The 20,132-nt window shown below is 42.4% G+C and overlaps 1 protein-coding gene across 1 annotated transcript in view; it reads left to right on the top strand.

Annotated features, from left to right (window-relative positions):
- Positions 1-271: 271 nt before the first annotated feature.
- Positions 272-20,132, top strand: part of adamts16 (ADAM metallopeptidase with thrombospondin type 1 motif, 16) — a 48,215-nt gene continuing 28,354 nt past the window's right edge. The window contains exons 1-7 of the mRNA XM_079275060.1: positions 272-669; positions 830-920; positions 3,511-3,869; positions 13,100-13,499; positions 15,766-15,968; positions 17,849-17,932; positions 18,855-19,014. Of these exons, the coding sequence (XP_079131186.1) occupies positions 580-669; positions 830-920; positions 3,511-3,869; positions 13,100-13,499; positions 15,766-15,968; positions 17,849-17,932; positions 18,855-19,014 (1,387 nt within the window). The 5' untranslated portion in view covers positions 272-579. The remainder of the gene's footprint in view (positions 670-829; positions 921-3,510; positions 3,870-13,099; positions 13,500-15,765; positions 15,969-17,848; positions 17,933-18,854; positions 19,015-20,132) is intronic.

The following is a 20,132-nucleotide window of genomic DNA, read 5'->3' as shown; positions in this document are numbered from 1 at the left end:
CACACACTCCCTCCTCAAAACACACACACACACACACACAGTACGCCTTGCCTTGCCTTCAGTGCTCCCTCGACAGGCTCCCGGAGGAGGGTGGGGGGAGAGAACAGTGCGACTTGCATAGAAGTCTGCTATTGCCAAGACAGGACGCAGCCTATTTAAGACAATCACATGATTTCACTGGGAGTCAAAATGGTCCGCGGGGGTCACTGGGTAGAGAGAGAGAGGCAGCGGCAGAGAGAGCGTGTGTGTTAAAGAGAGAGGGAGACTTTGGATACTGGTCGGACTGTATGAGTGGAAGGGAAAAGAACATGACTTGCCGGGAGAGAATACTTGAGTTCAAGCGATTTTGCCGCGTTGGAATACTGCGCTTTTAGAAAATGAACGGAAACCGAAGTGGCACAAAGTGTGAAGAAGTCTGCATCTGACACCCGTTGATGCCTCACTCACCACGGGTTCTGCAGAGCTGCAGTTGGACTTATTTATTTCATTCATTTAAGCTCTTTGGATTGCTGGCGATTGGCCAAGTGCTGTGATTTATAGGCTTCGGTTTGTGCGTGAAGGTGCCCCGCAGTCGCAGAGATGGCTTTCCTACGGATTTGTGCAGAGTGGAGAACCTCGACGCGGCCGCTGCTCGTTTTTCATCTCTTTTGCTTTTTCACTCTGAGCAAAGTAAGTCCGTTGCATTATCTCCGCTGCGCCTGTACGCACATGCATGCAGAGCTCATAAAGCTGTCAACACTTCAAATGACAGAGAGCTGAGTTATTTTCCATGATATTTTGCAAGATAGTCCAAACAGACCAAGTCGTATTTACGTCTCCTTCCTTACAGAGCGTGCTTTTGAATAATGGTGCCAACAGTGTTGATTCTCGCCGAGAAGCGTCGGCCCTGCTCCGGTCTCTCAATTTACCTCAACATACAGGTATGTCAAGTGTTGAACAGAGCGTCTTGCAGATGTCATCAGTGTTTCTGCGACCATGTTGTGTGTGCGTGGGAGAGTGCATTGTGATCCGCCCGATTAGGTTTTACTTTTCAGTACAATGAGATGAAAAGTAAAGTCATCCTACTGCATCCCTCCGATGGCCAGCAGCATCAAGCAGCGCTCACCTGCGCTGTGTGTTGTTGCCTCTCTTCACCGCTGGGGGGGGACCTGCACCCTGTGACACGGAGCCATCAGTGACAGCAGCAGCAGCAGGGGAGCTCAAATCGGGATCCGATGCAAAAACAAAAAAAGAAACTGTTTGATTTGCGTGTGCAAAAAGAAAAGTATCAATATGTGACATTAATCTAGTTGCTTAACAGCACAATGAAAACGCTTCCCTCATGTGTTTGCACCAGAGTCCCCAAAGCCTCGTTGAAGGCCTGCTATGGCTGCTTAGACAATTCAGCAATTAGTGCGAGCAGCGAGTGCAAGACATTCATCTGTTCTTTGTTTCGTGGATCCAACCCCATGTGGTGTGCTGAGTCAGCAACTGCTTTGGCTGTACATTCAGATCCTTTGTTTTTTGTTGTTGTTGTTTTTTCCAGTTTCCATGAAAAGCAGACACGTAAACAAATAAACTTCAAAAACCCCTCTCCCTGGGCACATGTGGAGATGATCTGAAACAGAATTGAGGGGAAGCCCTTACTTCTGTTTCAGATCATCTCCAGCCAGCACAACTATTGCTCAGTATTAATGTGTTTAACATCCATACAGCTATGTCAGAGCGGGTGAGGAAAGAGTTCACATGTTCAATCTTTTGTTGAGTTTAAGCCAAAGCACCCATTGGTTGGACCTCCTATCAGTACTAATGGCACTCAGGAGCCACTAAACCAACAAAGTAGCCACCACAGGATCTTGTCTCGGTCCATCAGACAAGGTGTGTGTGTGTGTGTGTGTGTGTGTGTGCATGCTCCGTTCCCGCAGACTCTGTGTTTGTATACTGTCAGACATGGGTCACTGCAGCTGTTTTTTGAGTTAGGGCGGAACAAACACAGTTGATGAGGTGAAGATGTGTGTTGGGGGTAGGTGGACAAAACACCAAAGATAGAGAACACAATTTTCTGGTTTTGCCTAAGTGCTTCAGTGCCTGCACAGAAAATGCTTGAGACTTGAAGTATGTGTTTGCTGTAACTCTCTGGCCATGTCTCCGTTGTAACACTTTAGGGTTGGAGGTTGGCTTCCCGCTGTGTCTACCCAAGCTAAGACGTATGCAGTCATGATACTGCAAGGTGCCTTTAAATAAATGCATCCACTAATACGCATGTGTCCTGTTGTGGGTTAGGGGCTTTAAGTCTGCCTCAAGATGCACCAAATAGCCAAGTTCAAACCTCAGGCATGCACACTGCCAGTGACGATACGCTGTCTGTCACCCTGAATGTTTCTCCCACTGCCAAAACATGTCTGTCTCTGTGCTATATTTACTCATTATTCGGGCTTGCTAAAGCTGGTCATACTGTACAGTAACAGAGACTGGCTCTTGTTGACTCTAAGCCCAAGGTTGCTGTTATTTGTGTGCACTTAAAGCTGATAAAGTGACCACGTATCATTTTCCCATGGCAAGACTGAACACATTACAACACTGGAACAAGATTAACTGTTCACTGTTGTATTTGTTTGCTTGGAGGTTACACACAGACCCAAAGTGTACCAAGCACCAGGCTCCGTCTATTATAAGATCTCACCGCAGTAACACAAGTTGGTGTATACGGTAGTTTCTCCCAGCATCGGTCAAGCTGAAACTAATTCACACTTTCAATTGATTTTATTGCATTTAAAAAAAAAAATGTTGTGCATGCAAAACATAGCAGGTCATAGTAGGTAGCGGCGTCTGCTGTCATGATTTCCTCTGGAAAACCAAGTTAGATACAGCTGAAGGAGTCAGCTACTCTTTGGATTTGACCCTTGGAGAAAAGCCCGTTTCTGTGGCCACAAAGCCATTAGACATTTAAGTGGTCTAGAAGGCCAGGTCTGTGACCTGCCACCATCTCCCTTTATGACCTGCAGTTATTCAGCCCAAGCTGTAGTAAAAAACTGTAGTAAAACACAAGGTCAAACATGATTCACTCTTAGCTGAAGGGACTGTGTTGGAATAGTCTAAAACCCTTCTTTTTTTTGTAACTCTGTCTTGACCCTGTCAGCAAAAGTATATGAGGCAGGTCAAGGAATCTTTACAAATGGAAAAGGTTGTAGTTTTTATTCAGACCATGATGCAACCAAGGCAGCAGCTGACACAGCATGCTCTTCATCACGGTAAATTATGTTGACAGGAGGAAATTAATGAAAGTACCGAGCACATGGACAATGTGTTAAATGTTTGCAAAGTTGCATCTGCAAAATGTAGTTCATGGACTTATATCTCTCTCTCAGAAATCTTTTCTGCAGTTTGATCCCATGGCATCTGTATGAGTTCAACATATCCATATCAAAAGAGTCAATCTTTCTCTTAAACTGTCTGCTTTCTTTCTCTCTTGGCCTGTTCTGATTACATTTCTTTCCTTTCTCTACCTGCCTCCCTTTATCTCTCATCCAGAATACGAGATTGTGTCTCCCTACGAGGTCGACCACCAAGGCGTTTACATCTCTCACGAAGTTGTCCACAACCAGCGCAGAAGGCGACGCAGATCCGTGACTCCAGGTGCTGGCTCATCGAAAGCCGACGGCGGCAGCGAAACGGTCCACTTCCGACTGAGTGGCTTGGGGCAGGACTTCCACATGGAGCTGAGGGAGGCCTCGGAGAGCCTGATTGCACCTGGCTTCACCATCCAGGTCCTGGGAAAGAACGGCACAAAGAGCCTGAGGGCCTACCACCAGGACGACCTCTGCTTTTACCAGGGGTCGCTGAGGTCAAAGGTCAACTCCTCTGTGGCATTGTCAACATGCACGGGGATGGTGAGTCTGAACATGCATGAGGCGAGTTGCGGGAGGATTTGGATGAGAAGGGTGGAGTAGATGAGTCAGATGTGGGCTGGTGTGCATCAGTGAAAAAGACTACAGGGTCTGTTCATTTTAAAGTTTATTTTTCAATTTTCAATTATTTTTGGCAGCATTTGGATTGATCTACCAAGTGAGTACTGTAATAGCATTCACTGACCGAGAAGAAGTAGTCAGCATTGGAGCCAAATTTAAGAAATTTAGCTCATCCTGGGAGCACTGGTAATATTAACACAGCGTTATTGTTGCTGTCACGCTGAATCAGCGTAGAGAGGTCGAAGTAAATTACTGAAAGCAATACAAAACGTGAAATGTAAGATATTAGACACCAGATGCCAATCAGACACTGATCTAAAGGAAAGAGTGAGAAGTGAACAAAGTACAAAAGGAGGAGAAACATCCGATTACACCCAGTCAGTAAATCTAGATGAACCCTTTTGTGTCATTGAAAGGCTCTGCCCATTTCTATGACACAAACACAGCCGTCATGCAGTCCTTTCAGTGTGTTACTGTAAAGCTGCCTTTCGCACAGCACTTGAGGCGGTACATTGTCGATCTGGGCTGGTCAGAAAATCGACTTGCACTTGACTGGAATTGACTTAATAAAACCCCAAGTGGCTAAGTTGCAAGTCATGCACAGAAGTTTCTTCCTTCTGTCTGCCGTGCATCATTAGTCCTAGCTCATTCTGTGTATATTGAATTTTTGCCTAAATCAGCTAATTTATTGCTAATGAATGGAAAAATGATGTCTGCAACATGTTTGGTCAATTAGCCAAGAAAATCCCCAAAACACATTCGTGCCAAACATGCCCAAAACAATGTTATGGTGGTAGTATTTAGCACATTATACTGTTTGATCAGCTCAGTATTTTATTAGATGATCAGTTCATAACAGAAACACATGGTGTTTTTGTGTTGGATTGAAGTGTTTGAACTAAAGACGAGCTCTGTATTTGTTCTGGTGGTGTTCAAAAGTAATTTTATTTTAGTTTCAACCATGCTTAATGTTATGCATCCAGCTTGTCTCAGATAAAAGTTGTTTCTACAAATGCTAATGAGTACACCCAGATTTTTTAGTGTTCTTTGAAGAAAGCTTGCTGGATTTCAGTTCTTGCCTTGGTAGTCCTCCTCTTCTATAAAAGAAACATGATTGTGAGAATGACATTAATTAAGCCGAAGTGAAGCAGTTCCAGCCCAGTAAGACCACACTAGCCCTCTTAGCAGCCCGGACTAGAGAACAAAGCACTTCATGAATACAAACTAATCCGTTCAGTCTTAGACTCACAAACACATGTATTCATTTATAACCAAACAATCACTGGAAACAGCGAGCAGCAACTGGGAAGCAAGAAGACAAAAGTCCTGTCATGTTACTTTTTTGCGCTTAAATGTGAGTGCAATCGTGCAGTTGATGGATTGAAAAAGTCTTGACAACGTTCAAGCTTGTGGACATATAAGCTTTGCATCTGGGGGACCTTGTTACAGCAGAAAATAAGATGAACTAGTCTCTCAAATTTGCCATCTTTTCACAGTTTGAACCAAACAAGTGCTTTAAAAACTAGTATGACCTCTTTCACCTCAGCATAGCTTTTCAGTTTTTTTGAAATATGATAAATACCTGGCCTGTCTTTGCTGGTTTGCCGTTCATATTTTCATCTTAGAAGTCCATTTGCTGTGTCTGAGAATCGCCCTCTGTTCAGTTCAGTTCAGAGGATGGCATATCTCCTGGGATTCTTCTTCTCTCTGTGTGCGTGCGTGTGTGTGTGTGTGTGTGTGTGTGTGTGTGTGTGTGTGTGTGTGTGTGTGTGTGTGTGTGTGTGTGTGTGTGTGTGTGTGTGTGTGTGTGTGTGTGTGTGTGTGTGTGTGTGTGTGTGTGTGTGTGTGTGTGTGTGTGTGTGTGTGTGTGCGTGCACGTATTTCAGACCAGATCCCAACAAAAGATTCAGCCAAAAGGTCCAGGGTTGCACAGACTGTAAATGTGGTTCTCACGTCTGAGGCTGGTTAGGATGGACTGGGTCAATGCACAAATGAGAATTTGACTTTTTCTTTTTTTCTTATGTGAATTACGGAATTGCAAAGCTACATCAGAACACTGATATGTAGGATCCTGGGAATGACAAAGACAGATACCATTTTTCAAAAAAGGGTCAATTTTATACCAAAACACATTCATGACCTGAATACTGAATAGTTTATGACTTTTTACATTCATATCTTTCTTATCATTCTATCACTGATTATGTGTTGAACTCATCTAGCTGCAGCATCAACCTGGTTATGCATTGAAAAAGGTTTCTTTGATGACTGTTGTGTACTCGTGCTCCAGATGTTCCAGATTTCTTGACGACAACTAGTCAAAACATGGTAACAGATTCACTATGCCACCTGAGTGCTCGTCGGAGACCTTGCACTTTGGTCAAGTTCCTATTGGCAGGAGGCAGCTAAATATTGACCATACGACTTAGATTAGATCGTTCCATCACCCTCATTAGCTCCGTAAAAGTTTACTGACCAAGGGAATTGTTTTCCAGAACAGACCCTGACCTAGACTGACCATGAAATTCAACAGGAACATCGGGTTTCTTTTTGTTGGCATATGTCATTGTGTTTATGTATGCAGCACGGGTTGTTTGTTGAGTGTGATTGTGTTGTAATAAGTCTCTTTAAACAAATAGGGAAAAGTCCTCGTTTCGTTATACAGCGATGTTGCTATTTCATTTATCAAGATAGCTACTCAGGGAGATATTGTAAACTCACATTCTCTGCATTGCTTCAGTTGCAGTGGTTGTTGTAAACAATGGATCCTTTTAATATAAAAAAAAATGCTTTTTTGTTAATATGTATGTGTTTGACTCATATACACTTGTCTGTTTCATCGGCCGTGCCAGTAAAGGCAGATAAAGAAAGAGACTGAAAGAAGGATAACAAATCTATACCTTCAAGATGTAGGCTGTAAGGGTCATTGCTCCCTCCTGGCATTGTGAAGTGCTGAAACCCCCCTTGTAAGGAGTGTTACGTTGTAAAGCTTATGCATGAATTGCCCTTTCAACTCCTCTGGCAGAGCATTTAGCGGTTAGCCTTGCTTTGATGACAGCAGAGGGTTCAACCATAAAAATCTTGTACTTACAAGCAAGGAATTGGTGGAATAAAAGAAGCAGGCCAATCCCACGACTCTGTTCACCTGCCAAGTGGTTTGAGACTCTGCACAGTGACACATGTGGAAGGGGAGATCATAAAGCTAGGTCCCTCTCTGTGTCGACTTTATGCTGCAGCTTAATCCTCTTTAGTCTGGCTTTTATGGGGGTGAGGGAGTTGAATTGTGAGTAGAGTGGCATGCAGGCATTGTTTAAAACCAATATTCTCCAACATATGACATATTGTGTGATTTGGCTCAAAAACACCACTGAAACACTTACCTGCTTACTTCTATTACTATATTATGACGATCTAAATGTACTTCCTACTTTATATTGAGCTTCACATACATCATCTCATCTAATTTTACTCAGACTTCTAATGCACACCTTTCTTTTGCACCAAAGGGAAATGCTAAGCGTCCTCCCACTACAAATCACTTGGAGGTCATGTGTTTTCCTCTTGTAAAAGGTTGGGTGTGCTTCTTGCCTCAGGCCTAGTCGAAGTCATAATAATAGAATGTGGTGCACTCGTCCCACCTCTGGGATTTCCAAGAATATATGAGGGATGGTCTATTGATATGATGATGCTTTGAAAAGCAGTCCGTGTGGTCTTGACAGGTTGCTATAATCTATTTTCAATCCACACAGTAAGATCAATCAAACGTTTTTAATTTGCTCACATCACTATTGTTTTGTCAGTCATACAAAGTAGATTGAGTCATAAACATATGTATCAGAGTCTGGGATTAAGTCAGTTTGGAACATTTGTTTTTTTCCAAATTGATATAAATCTAGTTGGTGTAATGTGTTCTGGGCAGCTTGCCAACAGATGACTAAGGCACACCGTGAAGTGAAATCTCTAATTGATTCAGAAATGGTGTCTCGTGCTGAAGTGCAATGTCAGAGTATCATTACCAATAAGCCCTGTCAACGTTGTGCCAAAGTTTTAATCTGCCATCAACTGATAGAAATGTTGCCATCATGGAACCAGTTTGCATGCACCAAACACAGTCAAGAGAAAAGTTGAAAAGAAACTTAAGGTTGTTTGGAAATTTGCTTTTGAATAACAGATAACAATAGATTTGTGACAGCAACTTCCCCCACTTGTTTTCAAAAAAGCTTACATTCTTGTGTTATTGTGTTTGGGGTTTTGGGTACGATACAGCTTTGACCAAAAGGTGAGTAATAAATATGAAGTATAGCAGTAGGTGTTCGGTCTCTTTTGGTCTCCATTCAGGGGAGCAACTAAAAGAGAGGTCGGCAGAATGAAGGAGAGAACCATACACTACTCACCGTCAGGTGCACCATGTAATGCACTGAATGCCCCCCCCCCCCCTCAGTTCCGTTTTCCTACCCCCCTCCTTTCCTGTTGCTGCTTGTCTGGATGCGTCTCCAAAGAGTCCAGCTGTTTACGCCCTCCCAAGTAGTGTTTCAGCATTTTATGACTGCTATTTCCACCTCGTAGAGCGAAGAGTGTAATCTGATGACTTTGGCTATTTAGGAACGGCATAGTGACTTGCATAGACACACATACTCTGAGGAAGTAGCGGACGCATGTTGTTCTGTGTGACAGCAGGCTTACGTTTACAGGCTAAAGACATCATAAAAAGATGATCTGAGGGGTATGTTGTCTGTTAAGCTTAGGAAGACAAAGAGGATGCATGTTGCTTTGTTTTAGACAAAACACATTTTAAATGCATTGTACATACAGTACGCTGCTATTACATTTGGTTTTCTGTACAGCGTCTAGTCTGGTTTCTGCCTATAAAGCTGGTTCTGCACACTAGATATAACATTTCCATCCTTTAGAAGAACACAGAACCTACCAACACAAGTTAAATAATACAATACACACATCTGGATTAAATATCTGAAGCACAGGACAAAAGCACAAAGACAGAATTCATTTAACAGTAAGGGGCATTGATCTAACTTGAGGGGTAACATCCCATCCAGTCAGTGTGGCAGCAAACGTAGATGAGAGGAAACAAGAGGGTGTGTGGAGACACGTGTATCCTGTTATGATGGAGCCTGAAAGACAAGCCATACCAGCAGCACATCCCTGAGCATGAACAACTTTAATGCGGAACCAAAATGTGAGGAGATAAGGGTTGTTTGACACAAATTTGAAGCTGTATATGGACAGTTGTCATATTGCAGGGAGATGGAATCAAGGATCTACTTCTATTTCATAACATACAGTTCATCCTCATGTACAGTATGTAGAGTTGGCAGTATGCGGTTGAAAATGAGCTTTCACAGTAATCTCGATAAATCCCTTATTTTGCTGAGGAGGGACCCCGGAATTGAAGCATCATCATGGACACTTGAAGAGCTCCGGAGTCAGTGAATCAAAAAAAAAAATGAGTGTGGTGCTGAAAGAGAAGAGACAGAAGTGGCAGTCAGAGAGTCAACAATGTCACCATGAAATTCAGTCACAGCTATCATGACATTCATGCCTGTTGACCTCCCTCAGGTGGAATTGTGACAAAGGATTTGGCTGAAGTTGCAGCCGTTTTTTACTACCTCTGCATGATTCCACTTTGATAGTTTACTCTGATTCTTTGAACAGTTAAGTGCCATATGCAGATACAGTATATACAACAGCGAAAGCAAAGCCATGTTTGGTCATTTCAGTTGAAATGCAGTTGGAAATAAGCGTACTGAAGTACTACAGCTCTGCACATATCTTCACAGTAAATACACCGTTCTTCGTAAGACTGAACGTCAGCCAGATTACCCTGTCAACTCCAGACTACTCTTTGATATACATCAGAACATGACAGTTTCTATAACAACTCTTAACTAAACAGTCCAGTCCAGAGGCTGCAGGTGTAAGTCATACGATTTGTTCTTTCCGTCATGGATTTCCTCTTCTTTATCTGTCCCAGCTCATTTTACTGCCTTTGGAATGAGCTGACCAAAACGAACCCCTCATTACGAAAACAACCTTTCATTCTCCTCCTCCAATACCTTCACCTCTTCACTGTTAGAATCAAGATACCAAATCACCAGAAACCTTTTTCTTAGCTATCACATGGCACCCATTTTCCATGGAGAGCTGCCTCAGCTCCACACTCATGCCCCAATGCTCAACCCCCAAAAAGCACCCACCCTGGCAGACCAGGTACTTAGCATGTGAAATTTTCAAGGTTGACAGCAGTTCAGGTCAGAGGCCTCACCGTGCCTTAGAACCAAATTATGACAACCGCCTGTGATTACGCAGCGCCGGGGCGGGTGCCATGTGGATGACAGGATCATGCACTGGTTGTCACATGTGATTGTAACCAACGATCCAGGCCGGGGTTCCCGGCAAGGCTTATTTTGTGACCGTTGGTAATCAAGTTATAGTGGAAGGTGGTAATGCATTAGCAAGTCTCTCTTTTCTCTTTGTCTCTTTTTCTCAACAATTGATCCCACACCCTCTCCTTTCTTATTCCCCAAAGAAAACTGGAGTGTATATCAGGGTAAATTGTTTCATAGAATTGGAGATAAAACTTAGCTGAATTTCAGGAGCAGGGCCACGCCTCAGCCACTCCCCCGCTTCCGGCCACACTCCTATAAATACCTACCCACTCTAAGCCTAGGCTCGCTCGCGTTTTCCGCATCCCTCCCTCCCTCCCTCTTGTTAAAGGTTATCTCCCACCACTGTCATCATCATCCTATCCCATATGGAGACCGGGGGATCTGCAAGGCCCGGGAGCCGCAGTGGATCCTCAGCTAAGCCTCCCCCAAACCGCTACTGGCTAAATCTCCATCAACCATTCCTCAACACTCCAAATAATCGACGAAGGTTTGCCCTCGGCTGAGGCGGGGTCCTAGATAGTGAATTGGTTGCAACATTGTCAAGTGGAAAACCCCAGCTGCACTTTTTGGGTGTAGAAATGACAGTGATTGTGTTGTGAGTTGCTGATGCAGAAAAACATGCACACTTGAGGACTTCACTGTGAAGATTAATTGTTTTTTTGTTTGTTTTTTAAGGGGCCTAAAAGATTGTATTCAACTCAATAAGTACCAGGCCAAAAAGTGTGTTTCCGGCTGTAAATATGTCTCTGAATACATTTCCGCGTCGCTGTTTGGGGTTATCTTTTGTCTGTCAAATACCAGTTCCTGTTCGGTGGGAAATGATCATTATCTGATGCAGAAACACCTGTAAACAACAACTGCTCTCCACTTCTAGCAAGGGCATAAAAGTTAACAGTGGGATTTGAGCAGGCACTCCCCACATAGTAGCCTACATTTGACAATAAGCTGATATGAAATGCTTGGACTTCAGGAGTCAAACAGATGCATGCAACATTTTGAAATGTCTTTGTTCTCTTTTTGCTGTTGGATTAATCAAAGTTGGATGAATATTGTTTTACAACATTTGAGAGACTAAGCCAATTTGGCTGCTGTAGAACCAATAATATCATATTCGTAAGATCAATGCATGATAACTCTTTTGCCACACTATGTGATGAAAGCTGTAAACTCCACAGCCATTGCAGTCACAGCTTACACATCTGTGTCTGTGTTGGCTTGTATTCACAGAGGTCATCATTTTAAACCTCAGTACAGTTGCAGCATTTTCCAAACACTCTGTTCCACTGGTTTCCTGATCTGTGGTTGAAAGTCTGGGGTAGTAAGGGATGACGAAATGGGGAAAAATCAGTTATGGAGATCATTGTAGGAACATCACACACCTCAGACGGACTGATGAAATGCAACATGAGACTTGAATGCACACAGGTGTGCACAAATCAGTGCATTCACACAGACAGACATTCAGTTGCACATGGATAATCTCTGTCTTTCCAGCTTCCACGCTCACCAATTATTGTCCCGCATACACACATCCCCTTTGTACTGTGTTGATACAGGCATTCACACATATGCATACACACTGACCCTGGGCCAGACACAGCCTCACGACTGCCACTGTGTCAGCCTGTTTCTGTCAGTCAAGGACCTCACACTCCACTCCCAGTGAAGAAGAAAAAAACGTGAGTCAATTAAACGTATTTTAGGGAAACTACTTTTTCTGCCAAGAACAGTTACAGTCCAAACACTCTGTGCCAGTTGACTGTCAACACAGATGTGGTGCATGTTTGGAGAGACTGAGAGAGACAAAGAGAGGCAGAGACCAAGTAATCTCCAAGGAAAAGTATCTGCCTCCTTCTCAAAGAGACTAAGTTATAGAGAGAATAAGGTCAACCGAAGAAAACCTGTGCTGAACCTTTACAGATTTATAATAGGCTTTGCCATAACTTATCCCCTAAAATCGAAAGCATAAGGCACTGGTACTTAAAGTGGGGGCCTCTGTAACAGCAGTTTCACAGAGTGAGAAGTATTCATTACATTTAAGAACGTACTTTTAAAAAAGATTTGTGACACTTCATATTGAGATAATGCTTTGGATATTTATATTTGCTAGATTTCTCATACCCGTGCATACCAAAGTAAAGGATAGAGTATGTATAGAGTGAGTAAGGAGTGCCTAGACTTTGAGAACTGTGAGCGTATACATTGTTTACAAGAGAGATGCCACCTCCTTTCATCCTCACATCAGCTCTTTTGTTTGAAAGTCTTTCGATCTGACCAAGTCTGATTTAGATTTTGCTGAGATAATGTCTGAAGGTGAACAGCAAAACAGATGTTGAACATGAAGAAACACGGCCAGTAATTGAGCCTCGCAGAGGTATGGGGGGGGGGGCAGGTTCGCAGTGACCCTAGACTAAAATCTTGACTAATTGCTGACAGAGACAGATTGGAAAGCTAAGCGGATAGCTGGTAATAATACGACTGCAGCCCTATAGGCTACTTTTTGAGTGGAGGAGAACATGCCAGCTGTTGAGGTGTTGGACACCAACAATATATACTCCACAAGTCACTTTTAAATATTGTATCACACAAGTAGGCCTACAGCTACTTGAATTAAATCTCAGAAAGTAGGTATTAAAAGTTAAACATTTATATTTCTGCAAAATAAAGCATATTTGTGCCCATGTGAAATAGATCCTGAAGAGCCAGCACTGTAAAGCTAACAGGACTTTTCTGTTTTGCCTCTAGTCAGGTTTGATCAGAACACAGGATGCAGACTACTTTCTGAGACCCGTGTCCCACCGCCTGGCCCAGAGAGGGAACTTCACAGCACCCACCAGTCACCAGCCACACATCCTCTACAAGAGCGAGAGGGACTCCCGTACAGAGCAGAGAGCTCACGACCCTCGGGTGCTTCGGAAGAGATCCCCAGATTCAACTCATCACAAATCACAGGGACACTTTGTCACCAAGAGATCCACAAACTCACAGGCAGACCCCACCACCTACAGCACAGTTCATGAAGATCAACAAGGTGACATCAGTCACGGTGACCAGATGGAGCATCATGACAGTGGCCATCACCATGAGAATGACCACAGACACGGGGAGAAGCAAAGGCAACACTTCTGCGGGAGACGGAAGAAATGTATGTAAGGGCAATTTCTCATTCTAATCCACATGTAGCATGCAGTGTTCTCATAAACTGCCCTCTCATGTACCACTCTCATCTCCATGTTGAGATGCATTAAAGAGTCCTGTAACTGCTTCCCATGCATACATCAAGTAAACAGGGAGACAGAGTATTATTTACATTCTACAAATCAAAGTAGGCACTTAGGACATAGAGATGAGTAAAATATTGTATGAACCCTTTTTTGCACAGATGTCTTTTTTATATGTTTCAACAACTCAATACGATTTTTTTAACGAGGTTAATCTTACTCACCTATATTCTCCCACCTAAGGGATAATTGCCTCTGGATATTGTTTTTTATTTTAATTTATAAACCTAAATTATGTGACATGATTTGTTCTGGAAAATGTCATGTGCCGGTAGTCATTTTGCCCTTTCCATTCCCTCAAATGAAAATGGTTAACCTAAGACTGCTCCCACCTGGACACATGTCTCACGTTGCACATTTTAGGCAGTATAATAATCATCTTTACTTTCCAGATATAACTAAATTAGTGGTTTGAACTCAAAAACAGTGAAGCCACATTTCAAAGAATTATCACATCACTTCATAGAGAAAAGAAAAAAGATTGACATATGATAATAATTCTATTTGTTGACATTTACGGTTAAATATCTTCGCAGATAGCCTCCAAGGCGTCGGATGGTGTAAGAGAAGCACACCACCATTAATTTGTTGCCATATTAATGTTATTGCAATAAATGCCTGTTATATATTCACTTAGTGCTTCATAAATTCACTAGTACTTACAGTATTCATGGGCTAAAAACAACACATGGTGCATCGTTTGCACGTGATGACTAATGTTTCTTCTGAAGAATATTGTCTCAATCTCCATTGACATTCGTGACGTGACCTGTGAAAGGTCAAGGGAAATGTTTTATTTTCACTTGACACTGTGACAAATGTTTGCTCTCAAGGAATTACCACAAGATCAGTTTACATTGCTGGAGTCACAGGGGTCATTTGAAAGAGAGCAGGCGAGGATTGGACTGGTACCACCACCATTACCCCTGCAGAACCCCAGCTGTCTGTTCCCTGGGAAAACACGATGATGTTTACATTCCCATAGCATGACATCACTGAACACCTGTGCCATGTTTTAGTCAAATAGGCACATAGGTCGCTCACCTGCTGTCCGCCTACATAAGCAAACTTTCTAGCCTTTACGTTTTGATGACCTGGAAACGTAGACGAAAAGATTTGAGGTGATAATGTCACAAGGTACATTAGTTTTAAGCTGTGCTTATCTTTGACTTGTGAGTACTGTTGAGAAGTGAGGATCAATGTTAGACGGGTTCCCAAAGGCGACACAGCTTTCAAAAGGAGTCAAAAACAGGGCAGAGCTGGGAATTTGATGTCAAGATTAAGTGTGTGTTTGTTTGAGTCACATGTTCACTTAACAAAGCACTGATAAGTTTTCACAATAAGCTTGTATTGTGAATTCATCGCGATTTACGTCATCATCTCTTAATAACACAGCTTCCTTTTTGAAGAAAAACAGCTTATCTTAGTTAACACTCAAAATGACCTTCCTTAACAATGTTTGTAAAGTGGTTAAAAACAGAGATAAGCTAATACATGAATTGAATTAAGAATTGGCCATTGTCCATCATTATCGCATTTTCTGTTATGTCTACAGAATATGAAATTTCTCAGAGATCTCTTTGATGGATTGGCTTTTATTAATGTCAAGGTAATGTCAACGTAAAGCTTTTCTATAGCAGCTGCATATGAGAATATTTGACTCGCTGGCTGCTGCTAATGTACAACCACAAACTGTGGTTTCACACTTGACTTAGTAGAAGAAAAAAGAACTCAGTTTGCAGCTTATCCATGACACCAGTTCATGAAAGTGAGAGTACAGTTAATCATCCACAATGGTTGTCAGCTACTTGCCAGAATCGCTGGTTAACACTCACAAGCGAAGTTGGCAAATGGCTATAGGTTAATTTCATATTGCAAAACATATAATCAGCTGTCGGAAGGAAGGATTGTATATCTGCAATGGACGTCAGAACCGCCTTCAACTTGTTATTATATGCGCTTTTGTTTATTGCTTTCATCAATCGTTTAGATCCCACTATACTCAGTGTGATCCTATTCATGTTGACTCTGTAGCCACAGTGTGCTTCATTCAGTTTCATTCAGATTGTTTTGTAGTTGTAGTTGTATTTTTTTGTTCACTCCCTTTATTCTGCATCCTGTTCCATTCAGACATGCCCAAACCTCCAGAAGAGGATGCCTTCATCCTTCCAGATGAGTACAAGTTCATCCTCAGGAACAAAAGAGCGGTCCCAATGAAGGACCAGGCCAATCAGAAGCTCAATGTGGAGACGCTGGTGGTGGTGGACAGGAAGATGATGGACAACCACGGTCACGAGAACATTACCACATATGTTCTTACTGTGCTTAATATGGTGAGGGAATCCTACTCATAGGAGCCAAGAGAAAAGGTGTGATACTTTGTGTTAAGTACCAATTAGCAAATGTCAGCATGCTAACACGCTACTCTAAAACATGGTAAACATTAAACCTGCTAAACATCAGCGTGTTGACAAAATGTCATTGTGAGCATGTTAGCATGCTGATGTTAGCATTTAGCTCGATACACTCTGCCAGAGCTGCTAGCATGGCCTACTCAATCGTATTCTTATGAAAAAGAAACGTGATGTCGGATATGTTTTTCTACTAGCTACGCTTTGTCTTTATGCAAGGGAGAGAATCTTGCTATGCATCGAACAGATATGTCGTGAAGTGGATTCGACATAAATAAAGTATTATTTAGCAGTGGCATATTTCCTCTCATCACATAAAGTGTTGGCCTGGATCAGCAGAGATTGATTTGGAAGCCATACATGAATTAATTTTTAAGTTTGCATTAGCTTAGTGTTTGGTGACTTGAACACCCCTGTCTTCCATTCTCACTGATCAGAAAGAGCACATCTAAAAACATGAAACTGATATCTGGGTGAGATCATCGCCGCGACGCTCACAGTGTCCGCCTGTCCCTCTCAGCTGATCCGCAAGCAAATTCTGTCACGTCGTTTTGCTACTTAATGAGTGACTGACAAATCCAAAGATAATCCGTCTATTTTGAAAACATAGTTCCCTCTTGTAGAAATCCAAGTTGGAGCAGTCACAGCCCGCCTCAGAGGAGTCACCTAAATGCAGTATGGAGTTTCACAAAAAACACCCAACCCCCTACCCGAGCTGCCAGCTCTCATGGGCCTCAAAAAGGTTATTTAATATTTGTCAAAAGTTAAATCTGATATGCCATTCCAGCATTTGCGTAGATTTATATTTTCTTCGCGGCAAAATGGAAAGACTTCAAAGCCGTTAATTACAAATTAAAAAAACACACTGCACATTATGTAGCACTAAACACTCAAGCTCTATGGAAACTGGTTCACTGAATCTGTTGATTTTAGCAAATCTGGAGCTCTGTCAAAAAATGGTGTTCTAGGAGACCTTAGTTTAAGTAGTGGTTTTGAGTGCCTCTTTGACCTCTGTATTTAGCTTGAATTTGGTAAAAAAACCACAGCCATGTGTCTTCAAATGAGTCAATGCAGAGGAAGACCAAACAGGAACATAAGGAACGAATGAGAGTGTTCCTGAATGGGGGGGGGCCTGACACCTGAGGTATTCAAAGGGTCCGAGAGAAAGACAGAGCGAACAAGAGAAACAGATCAGGAGTCCACTTTCACAGCCCAGAGTGTTATGATTGATGGTCATATATTCGTGAGTACTCGAAGCTGAATTGAGAACAGCAGTTGTGGCTGTCATACCTCAGCGATACTATCAAAAGGGGTTTCCTTGTTATTTCTACAGGAATGCCAAGGTGTGTTGTCTCATACACTTTACACAGACCTCTCTATTGTCTACATGGCACAATAACTTATAGATCCTGAATACACTATCTCACTATCAAAATCAGGTCTAAATGTAGAGTTGGTACCGCCTTGACCCATACTGAATCTTATTGTGTCAGTCCAGATACCTTTTTGAAGGAGTGTTTATTTCTGAATCTTAATATTTTAATGACTAATCCTGCTTGTCTGAAGACAGAATACCTCCAATCCAATCCAAAGCTCTTTGAAAAGTCATGTTCAAAAGTCACATTATGCTCACCTCCCCCACTCAACACTACATCAGGTTTAACTGGATAACCGTGCCTGTGTTTGATAAAACACATTGACTGTCTCGTAGCCAAAACCGATGAGGCAATTGTAGACAGATGAAATGCATTTCTGTAAACAATGGTGTTAATAATTCGATAATGTCTGTTTGTGTGCCCTAGGTCTCCAGTCTCTTCAAAGACGGTACAATAGGGGGGAACATCAACATAGTGATAGTTGGCCTTGTGCTTCTGGATGAAGAGCAGGTGAGCATCTCAAAGCATGTAAGCATTGGCAGGTGAAAACCCTAATATGTCCAAAAATCCAGCTATTAAAAGAGCTACACTGTAACTGGTGGCTGCAAAAATGCTTGTGTGGTTGAAGGTTTTGAAAATTCCTTTGAATTCATACTGTTAAAGGGCCTTCAACAGCACCAAGAACAGTGTGTGAGCTTCAGACCAAGGGAAAGCAAAACACAAAAAAATGCCAAGAACAGATCATTTGTTTGTTTGTTTGTCTATATGCCTGAAGGCCCAGATCTCTTAGGTCTCCTGGGGTTGGCAATTACAGTGGTTAATTATAGGGTGCACATTTCCTTGGATCTTTGCCAGATTTAGGAGGGAAATTATCTCAGACTGCGGGAGAATGACGGATACTTTGAGTGCACGAGAAAAAGAGGGAGCGGGAAACAGATGGGGCACTGTCAGCGAAAAGAGTCAAGGAGGCAGAGGTGAACGGCTTCTGGTTTCCATCCACCTGTGATGTTAATAGATTTCAATCTTCCTTAAGAGGCAATTATCTGCGGGAAGCATGCCAGAAATGGCAAAAATGTCCCAGACGTTTGTCTTCCTAGTATAAACACTTAAACGATCAGTGTGCCCTCTGACATCTTCACATTGCCTTTATCACAAATGTCTAAAGATCTTGGTAATTGAATGTGAAGAACAGGCAAGGATCTGGTAAAAAGATTAGCAATGCATGTATTTGCATCGCCTTCCGTTCTTCTGTTTATGTTATGAGGTGGTTTGATTAACATCTGTCAACACAGGGGGAAGGGGAAAGGTAATGTCATTCATTCGACCAACTGTTTTACCACTTAAATCCATAACACTTTGAGCTCACAGCTTACCTTCCATAAAGACAACGTTGTCTCTATTTCTGCCTCCTTTCATCTGCTTAATCTCACAGGATGGCTTGGTGATCAACCACCATGCAGACCACACGCTGAACAGCTTCTGCCACTGGCAGTCCACTCTTGGCGGCAGAGAGGGCAGACACCACGACCACGCCATCCTCCTCACAGGACTTGACATCTGCTCTTGGAAGAATGAACCCTGTGACACTCTTGGTAGGCTACATCCTCAACATTAACAACAGTTACAAAATGCCTGAAAGTGTCATTTAAACAATGTAAATACCCCGAAAAAAAGCAAGGACAGAGCATTCAGAACGTGCTTTTCAGATATCTGTACAGACCAAGCTTACTTTAAACACACTCACACAGTTATTGTGCACGTAAACCATCTAACTAACTAACAACAGCTTGTTTGTGGTAATGACCATGCAAACACATTGTTGTTTTCCCCACTTTGGGAAAAGACCCAAACACACACACACACACGTACAAGAAAACACACATTCCCTTCAAACCCCAGAGTTAAGTTTTAACTTCAAAGTGTTGAGGCTAGCATTAGCCCTAATCGTTGCTATGAAAGCCAGTTCAAAGGTCTGTGTGTGTCTCTGGGTGTTTGCAGTCAAAAAATGAGTTATTTCTAACTAATTTCCCAAAGGTGCAAGGCAAAATGACCATTAGAGCTACCGGTCAGTATATAACACAGTTTATTTGCATTATTGTTACAGCCCTATCGCTCAATGTTTTCCTCTATATTTCAAAACCAGTATATAATACCAATGATCTACCTCTTTCCTGACACAAGAAGGGAACTAAATGGTAGTTCTCACAGTCAATCTGTCTGCTTGTGGTTAATACCATTATTCACATTAGCAATGTACATGAGAACATTACTTTTGGGGTTTTGTGCTCTGTGACAAATGACTTAGAGCCGCAAAACAACAAAACACCAGGCTAAATTCTCCCTGAGACACCGAGACAAAAACATTAAGAGAGGCCCCCATGGGTATTGTCCATTTTGATTCAAAGCCAGGGGGGCCGTGTGTCTGTGTGCAGGTGTGTGTGTGTGTGTGTGTGTGTGTGTGTGTGTGTGTGTGTGTGTGTGTGTGTGTGTGTGTGTGACAGAAGGAGAATGGACAGAGGGAGGCATAAAGGGAGCTGAATAGTAAAAGAGAGTTGAATAAAGAATGAGAGATGTGAGAAAGAAGTGAAGACAGATAACGAATGTTTTAAAGTGACATGAAAGGTAGCAGGGGATATAGGAAGGTTTCCATGGAGTCCCATATTTTAACATGTGGAAGGGTTTTAACCCAGTTCTGGTGTGTTTGATATTT

Source organism: Melanostigma gelatinosum (genome assembly GCF_949748355.1).
Source record: "Melanostigma gelatinosum genome assembly, chromosome: 9".
NCBI lineage: Eukaryota > Metazoa > Chordata > Actinopteri > Perciformes > Zoarcidae > Melanostigma > Melanostigma gelatinosum.
Note: the sequence above shows the minus strand (reverse complement) of the source record. Positions and strands in the feature narration are given on the sequence as shown.